Genomic DNA, 19,534 nt, shown 5'->3' on the forward strand with positions numbered 1-19,534 from the left:
GCAACACATTTCTGTAGGTGTCCCAGATAACTTTTATTAGTCATGATTCGATTTAAGTAATTATCAGTCCTTTTTTTATCCTGTATTCTGTTGTATAATTTCTACTGTAAGTTTTTCAGTTAAGAATGAATTCATGTCATTTTTTTATGTCAATCTGGTTGTCTTTCTTTTATTGCGATTATATTGTCATGCGCAGTTGATTATATACAATACATGAGATCTGAGTAATACATAATAATGATTATTATCATCATTATCATTATCATTATTATTATTATTTTTATTGATATCATTATAATTACTATTTTTATTCTTATTATTATTATTATTATTATTATTATTATTATTATTATTATTATTATTAAAATTATCATTTAAATGTAGAAGAAATAAAATCGCAATAAAGAGGACAGTGGGAAGGAAGAGGAGTTGAAGGGTTAATACCAACGCACGCGAGGCAGAAGCGAAAGGATGCACCGAGGTATAGAGAAGATATTTATTCATTCATTTTTTCCATTGTGCTTTTGAGATCTGAAATTGTATTTTGTGACTGTAAATTATTTTCATAAGGAAAGAGAGCTTGAAACTGTGAATATGGCCTACAAGAGTATAGCTCATTCTGCGAGAAAAAAAAAATTATTGAAAAGTAGCAGTATAAGAAAAATAAACTAAACTAGAATAGGAGATAAAATACACACATACACACACACACGCACAGGAAGCAAGACAAAACAAAAGCAATCTGCCGAAACCCGGGACAGTTCAGAACTCATGCGAGTTCTCCGGTTGGTTTTGAACCAGGGACCTTTAGATCTTCAGTCTAACGCTCTCCCAACTGAGCTATTTCGGCTGATGAAATCCAAGTGTCATAACAATGATTTTGAATCAATTAACACTTGTTCTACAATCTCTTGGCTCGATGTCAGTCTTTTCCCTGAACGTCATGGCGTAGTTTTCATCATTATACAGAGCTACTGCCAATTTTTATTGCTTCAAAGGAGTCGTTGTTACACTAGGATTTCATCAGCCGAAATAGCTCAGTTGGGAGAGCGTTAGACTGAAGATCTAAAGGTCCCTGGTTCAAAACCAACTGGAAAACTCGCATGAGTTCTGAACTGTCCCGGGTTTCGGCAGATTGTTGTTTTTTATTTCATATGTTTGTATCTTGTCATATTCGAAAACTCATCTATTCTCATCATCTAAGAAAAATTTTCTTCCCAGATACCTTTCAATAGGATATGCAGTACTCTATTCATATTATCATCAGTTCTTTTGTTTATTCTGTATTTTTATGATATTGTAGATTTTTCTTCTTTTCCGTTAAGGATTTATTCATTATTGTCTTTCTATACAATTTTGATTATATAGTCATGCGTAATTGACTATATTCCAGTAGAAACTGCGTAATACAAATTTAAAATTATTATCATTATGTCAGGAGGTGTTCAGGTGGCACATTTTTCTGCCACATTTTGATCTGCTCTCTTAAATGATTCATTTATCATTCAAATGAACCTTGGTTTAATTAAGGTGGGTATTCAACACATTTGTGGTAAATATGCTATTTGGGTATAATTATTGATTTGTATTGAGAAGATTCTTTTATTGCAACGGGTATTTTTGCCTTTCATTTTTGTTTTTCTTTATTTTGGTCCTACGTTGCATCCGTGCTCCTCATCTGTATTTTACACTCTGTTCAGAATTTGGGACCTACGCTTAACAAGCTCGCTTTTAAGTAGGTTCCATCATATTTCTTTAGCGTTATAGAGCCTAACGTACGATGATTGACCGCTATGTTTTATATGTTTACATTAATTTACTGTGCATCCAAGCCGGATATTATGATTCACTATGTTTTATCATATTTGATGTACATTCCTTCATTGAGAAATATGAAAATAAATTGAATTGAATTGAATTTTATTGAATTATTGTTTATTTTTGTTGCTATCAATTTGATATAAATACACTTATTTGTTTGTATATTCGTATATCACATGCACTCAATAAGAGGTTGATTTATATACATGCATATAGATTGAATTTCCTAGAATGTTATGTATTTGTATCTTCTGATATTGATATTGATATTGATGTTATGTTGCTATACATTATGTCTGCCATATCCGTGTACATGTATATGTATATTTATTGCTATGTGTGCGTGTATGAATTCTATGTAAGTACCGATGTAATGTGTATATGCATGCAAACAAAACAAATTTCCATAAGTGGACAATGAAATAAAAATAGAAATGAATTGAATAGAATTATTATTGACTTATCATCATTGTTATTTTTAGCACTATTATTATCATCATCATCATTATAATTGTCATACGATAAGCGTAGAAGGAATAACAGGACGAGAACATTATAAGAAGGACTATACGAAAGGGAAGGAAGAATTGAATTGTCAATACCAACGCAAGCGATCCGGACAGAAGCAGGCACTCATCGAGGTATATAGAACGGAATCATTAATTTATTTCCATTGTGATTTGGAAATTTGAGATTGGGTTTGAGAAGATACAGGATTTTTATAAGGAATAAGATATTGATGTGTGTATTCGGCCTTCAAGGATATCGATCACTATGCTAAAAAAAAAAAAAAAAAAATCATTTTAAAAGTAGCAGTATTGAAATAAGATAAAGCTTCTCTTATACTCCAATTTACTATCATGACTATAAGTTGTTATCTATTGATATAATGAAAGGTTGAAGAACCCCTGCATATACGAACAAAACAAAATAGAATAAGATGAAAACTCTGAAGAAAAAGGTGGAAAAAAATCTGCCGAAACCCGGGACAGTTCAGAACTCATGCGAGTTCTCCGGTTGGTTTTGAACCAGGGACCTTTAGATCTTCAGTCTAACGCTCTCCCAACTGAGCTATTTCGGCTGATGAAATCGTACTGCACCAACGACTGCTATGAAACAGTTGGCACTCACTCCGCAATGATGAAATCGTCGCTGCATATGTCGTCAGACTAAAAGAGTAGTATCAACAAAAGAAAAACAAGTGAAAGTAGCCGCATTGTCTAGTATCGAACAAGATTAAGAATTGATTAAGAATTGGCGTCATGATTCGTCTCCTCGGAAATGGATTCTTTCAAGATATTTTCTACTTAGTCTATTAAAGATGCTTTCATGAATTAAGTATAGACTTGTGGATTAATCAAAGGAAAAACGGATTTAAAAAGAAAAATGACTGCAGCCACATTATTTTGAAGAAAAACAGAAGGGGCGCACCCCTCCCCATTTTTTTCTTTTTATTTCTTTTGTTAACATAAATAAAGGGGGCGCACGCCCGGTGCCCCCCCCCCCCCCCCGGGCCTAGATCTGCCACTTAAATATATACCACTAGTAATGCTATACTGGTGTTATTTTCATGTATCTATTATTCGAAAGTGAGTCAGTCTTCCGCGTGATTATTTTCAAGATTTCATATTCTTTGAAAGAATAAAGGTAGAAAATAAATCTTGCACAAGGTCGATTGAAAAGCGTTACTGAAATACTAAAACAAAACAAAAAGACACTCGAGTAAATGTACAGCCTTACGTAAAAATATGACACAAGATAAAGTCTCAAATGCAAGTAATCGAAAGTCAATGCAAAAATACATTGCCAATGCAAAAATACATTGCCGAAACCCGGGACAGTTCAGAACTCATGCGAGTTCTCCGGTTGGTTTTGAACCAGGGACCTTTAGATCTTCAGTCTAACGCTCTCCCAACTGAGCTATTTCGGCTGATGGCAAATCAGGTGGTACGAAACGATAGTATCGATTATTTCTTCAGCTAGTCTATGAAACATGTCCTTATTATTGTATTTACAAAACTTCACGCAACCGCGAGTGCCCGAAGAACACGTAGTTGTATACTGTGGCCGAGATCAGGGAGGTGGATTGTGGAAACGTAAGAAATTTCAATCCTTGTAGTGGAACCATACATATTTTTGCTTTTACCAACAATAAAACACATCAATAAAGTTAGCTTCTGCTTAAAAGATAGCATACTTTTCTTTGCTCTTCCCCCTCCCCCCCCCCCCCCAATCTCGCCCACTCAGCACTGCAGTATTATACAGACAGCAACCAACGTTTGTGCGTGGGTGGATTCTGATCGTCCGTAATAGAGGTCTCATTCAAAGACTAATACGTGTAGTCGCGTGAAACTGGGCCGGGGTGAAGAGTTCACTGAATCAATGGACGAATGATTACACGCTGACATGATCGTGGTTATACTATCGTCCTGCTTATGTTCACGACAATACTGTCCGTCTTTATTTCAATGATTCCTTCCACCAAATTATGAATGAATCCCTTGAACAGTTGTACCGGGTAACAAACCCTAGTGGAGACGTAATTGGGCTCCGCAATTGAACTGGGCATGTCGTATACAGCCAGAGGCATTGAGACAAGCCATGAAGAAAATCCGAGTCTCTCATGTTCATTCAGTCCCACAGGATTATTTTCATGTTGTAAGTCACAGTACATCAATCTCTTAGTACCTATACAAATTGTAGCAGTATAGCACAAGACTGGTACACTGTACTGAGTACTAGTAAATAAATAGACTTCTTGGAGAGAATGATAATGAGATGATATAAAACCTCTAAGTTTCAAGATAATATGAGGGATCGCGGTGGAGGGATACATGTAAGTCCTATAGGTGCCTATAAGATTGTCTTTAGCGTTGAGAAGTGCTTGGCTATGCAGGTGTAACACATGCACAGTATTATAATTCTGAACGTATAATATAGGCCAAGCAACAGTACTAGTACTGAGGACGCTTGTACCATGGAGGTGGGATGAGCTCCCTGCTTGTCCTAGCTCTTCTGCCCACCTAAAATCAGGGGCCGCGGAACGTTTTATTCAGTGTGTGTGTGTGTGTGTGTGGGGGGGGGGGGGGGTCAACGCAGATGATAGTGGCAATGACATCCCTGGGCGAAACCCTGGGAACGTCGAAAGTCGATCGTGTGTGTGTGTGTGTGTGTGTAGTTTGTTTGTTTGTTTGTTCTTTCATTGATATATTATTCTACTTTTCCGTTTTGTTTTGGGTTTTTAAAGAGGCAATCCACCCCAAGAAAGAAAAAAAAAAAACTCCAAAAGAGATAGTGAAAAAAAAAAACGTATATACATCAAAAATCGGATAAGAAATAAGGAAGGTACAATATTTTAAAATTTCACATTTCCTGTCTAGTATAGTTCTTATTAATATTCATAAAACATTATATGAGTGAATCATTAAATGATCGATGTTATTTCCCCCAAAATTTTTCATTTATGTTATGTATATGAAATTCGTAATTGTTATTTTTAGGTCATACAGGTAAAAGCATGATTATTCCCATACCAAAATATATCAGAGGTAGCATTTGTTCTTTTTTTGTTTTGGGTGGTTTCACGGTAAATATAGCTGAAATATGATTTTTTTTTTATTTCTTTACATGAAATTAATGCGACATTGTGAGAGCATGGCATCATAAACTTGCTGATTTGAAAATTGAATTTAATTGAAATGAAATGGTTTCATGATATCAACACCGACACAGCCAAAGATAGAATTGTGACATTATACAGAAGATGTGTAAAAAACAGAATACATGTACAAATGTACATCGAAGAAGCTACAAATAAATAATCTATAAATGCATAAAATAGACACAAACACACACACACACAAGAAAAAATAAAGTACATGTAGATAATTATACATAATGAACCAAAGTGAAATATAGGACTTGTTCTGTGAAATATATCTCGCTAGAAGGGGGAATCCCAAGAAAAATATTCCACTTGAAAGCAATACCCATACAGTTTTTCTGTTTTGTCTCGGATCCTATTTCTCTCTCCCTCTCCCTCTCTCTCTCTCCCTCTCTCTCTCTCTCTCCCCTCTCTCTCTCTCAATAAATAATTCTTTATGGGCCTACTATTGTGATATTCACTTATCATCAATATCTATATTAAGTCTTGACTAAGTTAATAACAAAAGTGATTATCATTCTTAAATACTTTATGTATATAACAATGTTGAAAAAGAACGTTAGACATGATAATAAACATAATTGGTGTATGATACCCAAACAGATTATAATACGCATGGAAACTGAACAATGTGGGTATTCATCTCTCTTTTCTCTATCGAAATAGCATGATATCTTGAGTGTTCAATATCTAAGTGTCAAATTCAGATTCAATTCACGGTTCATATAAAATACAACATTCTGTTAGATACTATGATATCATAGTAAAAAAAAAAACTTATTAAAACTGATTAAAGCTGATGAACAAGATTCATTTTGATCATACGAAAAGATAGGAAAACAAATACTGTTGGTACGAGCTGCCTATACTGCTGCAAGACTCATAACAGTACATAATGTATAATCTTATTTTTATGCATAGAAAACTCTTGCTGAATTCAAAATGCGTGTGAAATATGGTATCGGACTTTTTCTGAATCTACTTGTTCTACATCGGTACTCTGATCGTTGGGTCCCACGCCTAGTGCTGTGAGCATGACTTTTCACCGGTGGTATAAAGGAGATGATTTAGTTTGGATGTAGAGCATTGTAGCAGGGAGGTGGGAAGAGACCCACCTCCCTGCGGCTCTTGACGGTCTATCACTCAAGGATGACAGCTTTACCGTTCCAACGTTTCCGAGTATCGAGTGTAACGAGTGTAACACGCTTGCTATTGTATATATTCGTTCAATAACCTGGCGTTACCGCTCTGTAAGACCACTAGTAGAAAACACAGGACGGCGTACTCCAATACGGTGTCACAAAAGTGGCGCACACCGTGTACTCACAGGCAGAGATGCTTCAGCGTATTATTCATAACGACTGGTCAAGAAGTGTTTTCCAAATATTTTTGAAATTTCAGATTGTCATAACTTTCTTATTTTTTATCTGATCCTTATCATTTTTGCACTGTTCTGCAGGAATTTTTGTTTTTCTTTCTTATAACAAAAAAATGGAGTCAAAAGGGTGTGTGTGTGCGGCGCGCGTGTGTGTGTTAGTGTTATAGGGGTGCATCATAGCCCCCCCCCCCCCTCCCCGTTCCACGGCCCTGCAGCATAGTTTGCAAGTAAAACCCCTTGTCAGCCTAAAAGGACAAGTCCAATAGTGCATGTAAGACTTTCTAGCGCAGACTCCTTTACGACCGACAAGGTTTTGTGTCTACAAACTTCCCAGCGAACGACGTCAAGTTGCATGCAGTCAAACTGCGGGAACTCCTGGTCAGACCATTCAAAACAGTAGAACGATGTGAATGGGAGGGATGTCCCACTCAATTAATACGACACTTTTTTGTTTTGTTTTATTTTTTTTTTCAATCAAGCCCACGGATGATACTTCCCGTAAAAGCAAACAATGATTCGGAGTATGGGTAGGCTTACAATATCGACTTGAAAAGCCAAATGTAGATTTGCATGTAGGCCAATTAAACCACATGCGCATAAGTTTTGCTCACTATATACGAAAATGATGCTCGATTGCCAATCATATTCTTCTTCGTAAATAACTTAAAAAACGCGAATGTAAATAATTCCGCAGAGGACTGCAGATCGGACACTTACAACAGCAACGTCTCATTTCACAGAACGGATCGTGAGAGTCAGAACTCTCAATACACGTGTAATAAGTTTTATCTTTGCTTGAAACAGGACCTACGAATCTATACAGGCTTAGATTCATCAATATTGCTCCATACTGAACAGAACAACTTATATGTACACAGAAAGTGAGTAACGACAAAGAGGCCCAGGGCCCTGGAATTTGGCATTGTCAATAGTAAATGTTATCTTAAATTTATCCCTTGCTGGTAAATACTGCTGAGAAGATTTAACGCGACCCTTCCCACCCCTGAAGTGTACGGATTTTTTTTTTAAATCCCTTTTTCAGACGAGTGGTGGCGCTCTACAAGCACTGTTGATTGGAGTACAGGTATCATAGAGTGGGTAGGACCTTGCTCTTTATATTGTCGATATATGGTCTGATCCCAAAAGTGGCTCAGATATAGGTCTAATGTGGCTGTAGGTCATGTGTTGACTTTCCCTACCGAGGACGAGGAATAAAGAGACGAGAGCTCCGCTGAAAGACTTCACAACTATCGCAAAGCTGTCACAGTGAACGTCGAGAGAGGGAGACCCAATTCTCCGAAGTACTTGTGTCGTCTGCTTCGCGTCGCGTTTGGAGCTCCATTCTAACCCTCGTTTGTCAGGTGAGACTTATCTAGGATTGATTCACTTTGTACATCTATTAAATAATTACTCTGAAGGCATCTCCGATAACATTGTGTTAAAAGCTCCTTTATAGGACCTACTGTCTTTTCCCCATCATAATATCAGGTTTTGTCCCTTATCTATAAATCCCCGCGGAAGGGTGGGGTATTTATTGAAGCCGCCCTGCTACTGGCTGTGGAAAAATGATTTCAGAATTTCTTTTTTATGTTATGTTTTTAGGTTATGTTGTGTGAAAAACGCAATGGGAGATGCAGTATTCTTTCTTATAACCACGAGAGAAATTCATTCTGATTCATTTTCTTGGGGCATCGTATACAAAGAGGCTTTATATCCAAAAACTTTACAAGAGGTGGCATCATGAAGACACAAATAAGTACGGATGACGTGAAGGACTTACCAAAACAACTATAGCCTCTAACGAGAATGGCATTACTCCAAACTGTATTACAGTTCGTAATGATAGAATGAATGGTCTCGTTCAAAAAGATTAATGTGCCCAGTCATTTCGATGTACCCTCATGTGCACTTTAAACGCCCCTCCCAACATACCGTTATGAATTACAAGGCGTCGATTTTCTTTCCTTATTCTCTTCCAAATCCACTGCAGTAATCATGCCTCGTATAATAGAATACGAGATTTTGGGTATCACTACCATACGCTGGGAATCTTAGGAGAGAAAACTACTATTATAAACGTGTATGTCTGAATGTTGATCGACCAACAGATCCTGGTAAAAAGAGATGATTATTGTCTGTTAAGGTCAACTGATCGGACCCTTTCAGCATTTTTTTTTTCTCATTGAAGGCCAGCCCTGCTCTGTGAATACTTTTCGCTTTGGAGTATTCCATGTGGTTATAAAATATTGCTTTGTTTGTTAGATGGGACAGTAGTCAGCTTTGTTGCTGTGCATCCTGTGTAAAATACATGACTACAGTGTTCTATACGCACCATCTGTTACGTAACCAGTCTTGCGCAGCTCTCTGCACTGAAATGCATGCACAGCTAAAACATCCCACTTTCAATCCTACAGTGGCATGTTATGTTATGTTATCCGAGATCTTGGTAGAGTAACATGAGACAGAATGAATGATACAACTGTATATTACTGATTAATAATAATGAAATACAATCTCTGCATGGAAGAGGGCGTGGCAGTTTGATAGGAAAAACGAAAAATAGAGAGAGGGATGGGGAGAGGGAGAGAGGGGTGATATAGTCTTGTTTTTGATTCAGACTGAGTACAGGCAACTTCACCTACGTCAATTTCGCACAAGCATAGAAATTAGCTACTCCAAGTAACACAAAATTCGTTTCTTTTATTCTGGATGGATATCAAACATGAAGTAAGTATATTGTGTAAGTCGACATTCACATTAAGTAGAAGTATTTTCTTGAGTTCATTTGAATTTTACTTATGCGAGGTTGACTGTATTTCTGGAACATACTCTGCGCTCAATGCAGAAATTTTTCATGTTGGTTGATGTTTTCTCAGTGGAATTTAAAAAAGAAAGCAAGGCCACAGTATCAGATATCATTCAGGTCAAAACTTTGAAATAAGCTTCATTAATCGAATCAATGATAAAATTCCAGTTAGAACCTTTCCGTAGTGCAGATAGCGTAAAATCTAGAAAACGGTTGTGTACCCTATACGTCCTGAATAATAACTACCTGGGCCTACGGTACACGTCTAAAAAATAATTGCAGCATAAGTATAATGTTCTTATTCGAGGTCGCATCAATGCTTAGAAATTCCTTCATTTTAGATAATGCACAAATATGTTTGACATTTCAAAGGGGAAAGGATTGTTGGAAGCAGTAACCAATGATTACGATAAATCGCGCTATAACTCACGTACATAACATTAAACTTACTATCAAATCCAAGTGTTTGACACGGACTTCTCTCGAAAATTAGCTAACCCAAAGTAAAAAAGAAAAAAAAAATGCTTAAGTGTTAAAATAATGAAATATCGCAATGTTTAATAGTGCCATGTACTATTCATTATCTTACTCAAATGCTACAGGTCACTTGCCTTATTTCACTTTCTTGTCTAATTATTGTAAGCACCAGGACCGGAGAGCGGATTTTGTTATTCAAATAGAAACAATGACATCGATTTATGTCAAATTAAGCAATAGAAAAATTGAAAAATGCATGACGGCTTTATAGCGGCCAGTAATGAAAAAACAAACAAACAACAACCCAGCAACAACAACACAAAACAGTAGTGCCTTCCCTGCCCTACCCTGCCCCACCCCCCCCCCCCAAAAAAAAAAACACACAAAAAAAACAACAACAACAACTTCTTCCCGCTTTCCATACAGAATGTTGCAGGTAGTTTCCAACAAAACACTTTTCTTTTCTTTTTTTTCTGTCTTCTCTTTGTCTAATGGCACTGATAGCTTTACCCCGGTTCCACAGAGATTTTCTCTCATCGGTCACTCATCGGAGACTAGGTTTATCGCTTCCGGCCACCCACCGAAATGTATCGAATCGCAGTCCGATGGATCCGACTTGTGTTGGTCGAGTATCAGGTCAGTGCCAGACATGTCGGGCGGTGATCCGATGAGGCAAGATCGTCCGATGAGGATCACGCACGACACATGTCCGACACTCACCTGATAGTCGACCAACCAAGTCGGATTCATCAGACTGCGATCCGATACACTTCGTTGGGTGACCGGAAGCAACAATCTCTGCTTCCGATGAGTGACTGGTGAGAACAAAAAAAAAAAACACGAAAAAACAAACAAACAAACAAACAACAACAACAACAACAACTCTGTGGAATGGAGGTATTAGACTTGCCAATACAACGCTATGTAGCTTCAGTAGCTCTATGAGAATACTTCCTAGCCGTTTTGACGAACTATTCCTTCATGTATCGATCAATTCACAGATAGGTGTTACGTAATGACATAAACACAACCCTGTGCGTCTTTCTTGTGCTGCAGCAGCCAGATCAGAGGGTCGTTTTGATCCAAGGTTGTTCAGATGTCATCTCGTCGTGTACATCGCTTTGAAGAAGCGATGTAAACCTTACTGACTTGTTCAGCTGTGAATTAAATTTGTGTGCTATAGTTTCCGTGATGCAATTTTAAAGTTTTATCATCGTGTTTATGGAACGAAATAGACAAAGGTAAATATGCTATGTTCCATAACGTTTCCGTGTGTCAACAGCAAGCAGCACAACCACACCTCGGCGAATTACTCTGTTCCTTTTGTTTACAGGTTTTCGATCGTGTCGTTTGTATTCTAACCAACCAACATGACTGTCGAAGTGTACCTGAAAGACATGGGCTACCTTTTGGAAGGTCCCCACTGGGATGACATCTCAAACAAACTCTTTTACGTTGACATTTTTGGTAACGCTGTGCATCGCTATGATCCTGCAGCTCAGAAGGACGAAAAAATCGACATAGGTACGTACGAATCTTCAGAATAAACATTGACGTCCACTGCAGGACTGGTGTAAACATTGGGTAGTTTGGGATTGTGAGCGACGGGTGTGTAGCCACCGTAGAGGGCGACTCGTAGCTTTTTTTTTTTTTTTTTTCGCGAGAGAGGATCTGGACCACAGTGATCTCTCTAGACCAGTTTTGTTTGGGTGTTTTATATAATGTCTACTTTAGCCATAATTGAGGGTTTCAGTATGCCTAACAATAGCTGATTTATGAACATCACATAACAATGTACATTCGGCAAAGCCTCCGGCTTCGTCATTTTGTGAAAGGGACTATACAGTTGGCAAAGGGTTTGGAAACTAGTCTAATTGGGTATACAACTGTCCACTTTGGTGGGGAGTGCAAAGCGTTCTTGCTCAGTTTAGAAACAAGTGCCCGGGAAGGGCTTGAACTTTGGAGTTAAAGGAAGAAAAAATCAAAAGCACGGTGTGCATACACTTGACTTTAACATGTATGACGCATCGACAATAAAGATTTGCTGACACTATCGTAATATTGAAAGTAATCGTATAATTATTATTTTAGTTGCAAGGTTGATATGATTGGTACGTGTTATCTTTTTGTCGACTGTTGATTTTCTCCCCTTACCTATAGAGGTATACAACAACTAATCCCTTCCATTGCTGACTTGAGAAAGATGCGCAATGAAAGAAGGAATTCAACATCTCGCTCTGACTGCAAATGAACGTTTTTGCCATTCAACTAGACACTTCGCTCTGCGCATCATGATAATAAAATGAATCTCCGACCTAAAAGGAAGATACTTTCAGACAAAATTCACAACGAGACTGTGTGAAATGCTACAGGGGTGGAGAGGATGAGCAAACACTATTTTCAACAAATGATAGTGTTCCATGGCATAATCGTTCATCTTGATACAATGTGAAATAGGCCTAATAGTTTAGTTGAATTTGTCTCTGAAACTTTTGTTTCTCTCCAATTGAAAGGTGAGAGTGTAGGGGCCATGGTTCCGACTCGGAGTGGGAAGACAATGGTAGCAGCCAAACATAAAATTGGTTACGTCGACTGGCGGACGGGCGCCTTCCAAAACGTGGCCGAAGTGGAGCAGGACAAACCAAGTACCAGGTTCAACGACGGGAAATGTGACCCAGCGGGCAGGCTGTGGGCTGGTAAGCCGTGAAAGTTGAACCACGTTGTCAATAAGAATGATCAGCAGCGAGTATAGAAAAGATTCTCGTTTGTATTCTTTCATTCTATTCAACTCCAACATGAACCTTATTCTTGCCTTGGTGTATGTCTATGCTATACTACATTTCTTGTTGAAAATACTCGGATGGCGCCTTTTACTAGCTCTTATTGACTTACCGTTGTATCTAGAATGTAAAATGATTCTGTTTGTCTGTCTGTGTATCTCAAAAAAGTAACTTACAACACTGACATGAATACCAAAGTGCATGAACTTCCTATCATTTCAAAAACCGTTAAGTCTGTAGAATTACCGTCTTTAAAATAATGATCGATACGATGCAAATCATGTTCGTCTCCACCGTGACCAAGGATTGTTTGTCCCCATGGTCACCACCAAGTGATTCCATGGTCACGTGTTGCCCCTCAGCCAATCATTTGTCATACGATACCTGTCCCTCGCGTCACTTATCAGTTATAGATGACTTTACACACCTAAGCTAAGCAACAACTTCAGAAACAGCATTACATCACTAATAATACACCTGTGTTGTTAAACTAATTATGTTTGTCTGTACTCTATAGCTGCATGACATACGAAGTTTACTTTGCTTTCTAGTCACCATCAATGAATGGAGTCCGTGGTCATCTCAGAAACATCGTTGTTGTGTTTAGCTTCTTTTCTGTTTGGAATAAAATCGGATATCAATCAGTTGACTAAATGTTTATTTCCTCACAGGAACCATGGGTGCAGAGGAAGTACTAGCTGGAGTAGAACGAGGCATGGGCTCGCTTTACTGCATGCACAGCAACATGAAAGTCACCAAACATGTCGACAACGTGAGTTACACTTAAGTTTGTCAAGAATGCCTCCCACCCCCCCCCCCCCAAATGTCATCTTGTATTGATTGATACGCGGATGGAATGCAACTGCATGCTACACCTTTGGCCTGTGTAGACTGTATTTTGTACTGCGTTGTCTCAATGTACTTGAAAATAAAAATTAGAATGTCCAGCTTGTGATATTTCTATATTTTTCTTATAGCTTTAGTGCAATGACAAGTGGTTTCTCACGTTGTAAAACATTATCTAATATCTGATGTGTATCTATCGCTTTTTCCTTTTTATTTTATCTCTGCTCCTCCCTCTTCTTTTTTGTTGATTACACATTCCTCCTCCTCCTCCTCCCTCATTTCTTTTACTTGTATCCATTCATTATTGCATCTCCACGTCTCGTTTTAGGTGGATATTTCAAACGGTATGGCATGGACAGCTGATCGAAAGACGATGTACTACATCGACACGTTACGTCACGGAGTGGACGCATTCGACTACAACCACGAGACTGGAGACATTGGTAAAAGTCACCTTTTAACAGACGTCTGTGTGATCCTATTTTGATATCTAGGATATAGTTCAATATTATGTCGGATGAGGCAAATTATTTGGACACTTTTTTTTTTCTTTTCAATTCAGTATGTGCTTTCCAGCACATTCACATACATCCCAGGCCCATGCTGTCGGTAGTTCATGAATGTCGGCGATGATATGTTATGACTAGAGCTTTGTAATTGATTTTGATTTTAATTCTTTTCTTTTTTTTTTTCTTGGGGGGGGGGGGGGGGCTTAACCCACTGCTTACCTGGAATGAGTGTGCTAAGAGTCAGCTCTATGGAGACTTATCAACTGTCGTAAATAACGGGTTGAGTGGAAGGAAATAATAATTGCCGTCCGTAAGTTCGCCAATATTGTTCAGGAAAAACAACAACGACAACAAAAGAAATATCAACACCTTGTCCTTTATATGCCAATGGGTATAGGAAGGTAAATACTTGTGTTTGTGCCCGTTCGAGAACATTTTAGACTGGCGCTCTGACTATATGTGGCTAAAATTAAGAAATTCTTTGATACTTGACTGCAAAAAGCGGTAGGAAGTTCGATATCATAACTATGTTTCACAAATTGGCATTTATACACTTATTAATGACGTCATGTTTATGTCAAGTTCTGCTAAATCAGAGGAATCCTGGATTTACCGTGGATACCAGATACCGCCTTTTTATACCTAAGTGATTTAGATTTTACCATGACGTCTATTTGTCGACCCAGTTTTCTGTCGATTTGCGTGTCAAACTGTCATCAAAATAATGCATAACACGTCATAATAATTATATCAAAATATGATTACGTGTTGCTAGGTAATCGTCGTCAAGTGGTGAGTGTGCCCGAATCCGAGGGTCTCCCAGATGGTATGTGCATCGACAGCGAGGATATGCTGTGGGTGGCGCTCTTCAATGGTGACGTCATCAATCGCTACAACCCCAAAACAGGTGTGATTTGGTGTAGTTTGTGTCTCATCTAAAACATTAATCATCTCTTTATAAGTCTGATAACGAATGCTTTTTAAAGATATATCTTAAGTGTTCATGGCATAGAATTGATTAAAAGATGTGATAAAGTGGCAAATAGTTTAGCAAACACAAAGTAAACTGAGACTCATTTATCTACACAATCTCCGTAACGCAATGACAACATAATTATTGAGGATTGCAAGATATTCGTTGGTCTTAAGTCATGATTCCAACGCAACCACTCATTATAGCATGGATGAAAAGTCATTGCTTCCTGTAAACATGGTGTTAAAAGTGCTGTGGGACATAATTATGACCTCAAACTCCAAAAATGCAGAGGGATGCCTCCTGTATTGTATAGGAGAGCTAGAAGCGAGGAGAGCGAACACCTTCTAAAGACAATCACATCAGAAAAAAAAAGGAACACTAGACTAGAACTAGACGGCTTATGGAAGAAAAAATGATGAAAAAGATGACGAAAGTCTAGATACAAAAAAAAAAAAAAATGCTGGCAGAGAATTCAGACAGAACATAGACTATAAAGACGTTTTGATAATTACGATGTAATTTTTTAGTTTCTCTTATTTCTGACTGAGGGTCTAAATGGCTATGTCCCCTATTTTTCTGTCTTCTGTCCTTATTTTGGTTCAATCAGGTGAAAAATTGCAGACAATCAGGTTTCCGACAACAAATATCACCAGCTGCTGCTGGGGCGGGGCGAACTGTGACGAGCTCTTTGTGACGTCAGCGAAGCACTTTTTGACAGAGGAACAGAAGAAAACCCAAGCTCTTGCTGGATCGGTCTTCCGGGTCACAGGGTTAGGGGTCAAAGGTGTCAAATGCGACCCATTCAATGACAGTTAGGTTACTTGAATCAGGACAGCACTTTTGATTATACATGTACTTCGATGGCACAAGCACTTACGGGGTTTTTATATTTTTTTCACCGATCTTAAATTTTAATGTCTTGAAGTAAAACTAGTATAGAGGATATTACATGATGTGTAACATTATGTGGAAATGAAGATTTATTGCTTCGTAACTCCTAAGTATATAATTCACCGAATAGTTTGGGGCATATTAGGCTTACTGATTTGGAACCACTGCTTTCTTTCAGATAAAGACGTCCAGTAGTGAATAGATGTATAAATGACATGTTTTGAGTTATAAAGGCTGATTACTATTCTGTATCTATAGTATGTCATTTACATCTGAATCTCATAACGTATTTCTACTGAAAAGAATATTAACATTTATAGGAAAGATGGGATTGATTATCATACCATGGTATAAAGCCAGTACAGGAGTTTTGATTTGCTTGTAGCTTTCGAAGACCAACATATTTCAAACACGCAAGTGAAGGAAAGCAATATGCAGGATATTAGATTAGAATGATAACACATATTTTTATTGTATACAATAAAGAGTGAGTTTTCCCTATCAGATCGCCAATGACAACTGGCCTAAAGTTTGAGGAAGACTACGGCGTGCAGATCATGTATCTTGTGTTAATGATCTGCGATAATCTTACAAACGGGGTGAATCCTATACTTTCAAACTTCGGTAACCCAGCGATTATCAACGAAGACCACGCTATCAAGTCAAATGCCAGTAAATTATGCATACGCAATGAAATCGTTACATTTTGTAAGTACTAGATGTCAAAGCCACTTGTGATACAGTGATGTTATTCCCCAGGGCACTAATTATTCACCCTGGCTGGTGTTGAATTACATTGTCTTGTACCCTTTATCTGCGATCAGAAACCATGTTGAAATAAAGCCAATTTTTTTCTTTACATGAATTGTTAGTAACTATCATAAAGCCATCTGAAGCAGTGTAGAAAATGGTAATTCGTATAAAAGCGTTTCTTGTACCGGATGATGATCCTTAAGACAACATCATGATAAACCGCTATAATAGGCCCACTACATCATACTAGCTGACGCATAAGAAGTGAGACGATTTTAGACAGGTATCTTTGGCAAAGTGATGGTTGAAATAAAATATGGCAGTCAAACTTATCGTCGAAATGAAATGAGACTCCGATGTAATCTTCGGGGTGCCATCAGAGACAGTGCATTGTTTAGTTTGATGACTTATGCCGAAGACAGGTTATACCATGGACCTACAACGAAACCATGGTCCTGTACCGGTACATGGTATATATAACACGGCATCGGGTTTGCCGACGAGCCTCAGCGGTCAGTCATTCGATTTTGTGATAGAGGAAATTCGCTCATTCAAGCAAGTTCTCATTTTAGATGACTGTCATTTACTTTCAAATTCAATGATAATTTCTTCCAACAAAGTCCAACTGTAAGTAGATAATAGCACGTAAATGGCGACACAGCAGTTGAGAGAAGGGATTACAATCTCTTTTAAGTGTTTGACAGTAATTCCTCATAAACGTTTTAAAGTGTTTGATTTTACTGTCGTCATGGTGATTTTGAAAGATGCATATAAGTAGTGTACATTTTGCTTTCATATTAGTTGTGATATCAACTAGAATTACTGCTATTGTATTACACGTATATTGAACAAAAACATAGTACTATAATTATGATTTTTAACTCTGAAAATTTTGTAAATCGTTGTGAATATCATTAAAATGAAAATGGATTATATTCTTACATTCGGTCCTTGACGCTGTTCTACTTTAACGCATTTATACGTCCATCTTCTTTTCTCAGTTCTCAATGACTTTAAAGGGAAAATACATCCCACAGAATGGTTCTATTTTTAAAAAACTTTCTTTACTTTATAAAGTATTTATATAAAACATAATACAGAATACATTATCCTAAATATATAATATATATACTATATCATATAGTATATATATTAAACATATAATATACAGAGTTTGAATACAAAAGAAGATAAAAGTTGTTTTCAATATTGTATTTTAAGTAAGGTCATCATTAAAACAGAAAAATGAAATATTTTCTATGATACTGAACTCATTTTAAAACAAATATTTTAAAGATACTATTAATAATCCTATCATCGCAGTTATCTTTATTATCTTCTTTAATTTTTCAGCAGCTTTAATCTCAAATAGACCTATTTCAATTGATAAAAATTGATATATATATATATATATTATATATATAATATTTCTGGATGAAAAATAAAATTGTTTTTATTCATGAGTGTAAATTTATAATGTATATCATAACTCCATGAAAGAGAACGAAAGTGTGAGACATAGCCATTCATTGCCATACAAATTAGTTCTAAACAACAAGTAGCCCTTATAAACTTATGAACACACAGTGGTTGGTAACCATGCTCGAACAAAACTGTGACATCATCACTTTATTGCTAGTACCCTATGACAGAAAATGGGAGTGTCTGTAGGTTCTTCATAGTGTATAGAGATTTGTGAGATTCATACGTTCTTGAATTTTTTGCTATTGTGAAAATAGTTCCCATTTCTAGAGGGCAACACACTGCCATTTATTTAAAAAAAGGGGGTTGTTGTCTTTAAAACGGATTAGTCGAGTAGGGCCTGAAAAAAAAATAACAGAGTATTTTCCATTGTTAGTATTTTTATTAGCATTTTCTTCAATCGAAAGTTCCCATTAATCCATTTACAATAGTGACTTCTTTTTTTTTTTTCAAATATCTTTATGTTTGAGCCGAAAGCAGATTACTGCGATACCGCGATAACATCATCATATATCTAATCTGCGTTTTTTTTTTCGATCAATATTACTCTATGGTAAACACAAAGTCATGTAAAAATTCCGATACTTTCTCATTAGTGTTAACACATCTCTCTCTTTTTTTTCTACTCTCTTTAATTCGTTGCTTATCAACTCTCAACACAGTAGGCCCTTTACAGTCTACTGTTGTTGCATAATAATCTTATGTGAGAAAGATCCTGTGTTTACATTATTTTGATGAATAGTAATATAGCTAAGGTGTGCTCAGCATCATAGTGGATGTACCCATATTTATCAAGTCATCAGACTCTTGGGTTCCCCTTTTTTTTCTAGTCTTAGTTAATTATGTTACTTGACAATGTCATAGTTCCTAGAGAACCAGTCAGAAGAGACGAACACAAGGTAAAGTATTGTGAAGCACATATGAATAAGTGAAAACTGATATAGATTATTCGATTTTATCTTTCGATTCATCGAGCAGTCACGACACTCCCCTTTTCGACGAAATCTACAATAATAATTACTATGTACGCCACAAAAAAATAGAAAACAGAACAGACTGTGAAAGAAGAGCGCTATCTACGGCCAAGAACGAGAGGGGGCGATGTCAGCAATCAACATGGCGTACTGCTACACGTATTAGTCGGCATTCTC

General features: G+C 37.1%; 1 protein-coding gene across 1 annotated transcript; it reads left to right on the top strand.

Annotated features, from left to right (window-relative positions):
* Positions 1 to 11,510: 11,510 nt before the first annotated feature.
* On the top strand, positions 11,511 to 16,073 carry LOC140234215 (regucalcin-like). Its single transcript, XM_072314277.1, has 6 exons — positions 11,511 to 11,670; positions 12,660 to 12,842; positions 13,598 to 13,698; positions 14,101 to 14,215; positions 15,057 to 15,188; positions 15,865 to 16,073. The coding sequence occupies exons 1-6, from the start codon at positions 11,517 to 11,519 to the stop codon at positions 16,071 to 16,073; spliced, it is 894 nt and encodes a 297-aa protein (XP_072170378.1). The 5' UTR covers positions 11,511 to 11,516.
* The last annotated feature ends 3,461 nt before the right edge of the window (positions 16,074 to 19,534 follow it).

This window comes from Diadema setosum, chromosome 10 (assembly GCF_964275005.1).
Source record: "Diadema setosum chromosome 10, eeDiaSeto1, whole genome shotgun sequence".
NCBI lineage: Eukaryota > Metazoa > Echinodermata > Echinoidea > Diadematoida > Diadematidae > Diadema > Diadema setosum.

Excerpts from the sequence above, each read along its gene's own strand:
- LOC140234215 (XM_072314277.1), top strand. The coding sequence starts at position 11,517 with ATGACTGTCGAAGTGTACCTGAAAGACATGGGCTACCTTTTGGAAGGT. Across the intron at positions 12,843-13,597 it reads AGCGGGCAGGCTGTGGGCTG|GAACCATGGGTGCAGAGGAA; the intron begins GTAAGCCGTGAA and ends ATTTCCTCACAG. Across the intron at positions 14,216-15,056 it reads CCACGAGACTGGAGACATTG|GTAATCGTCGTCAAGTGGTG; the intron begins GTAAAAGTCACC and ends ACGTGTTGCTAG.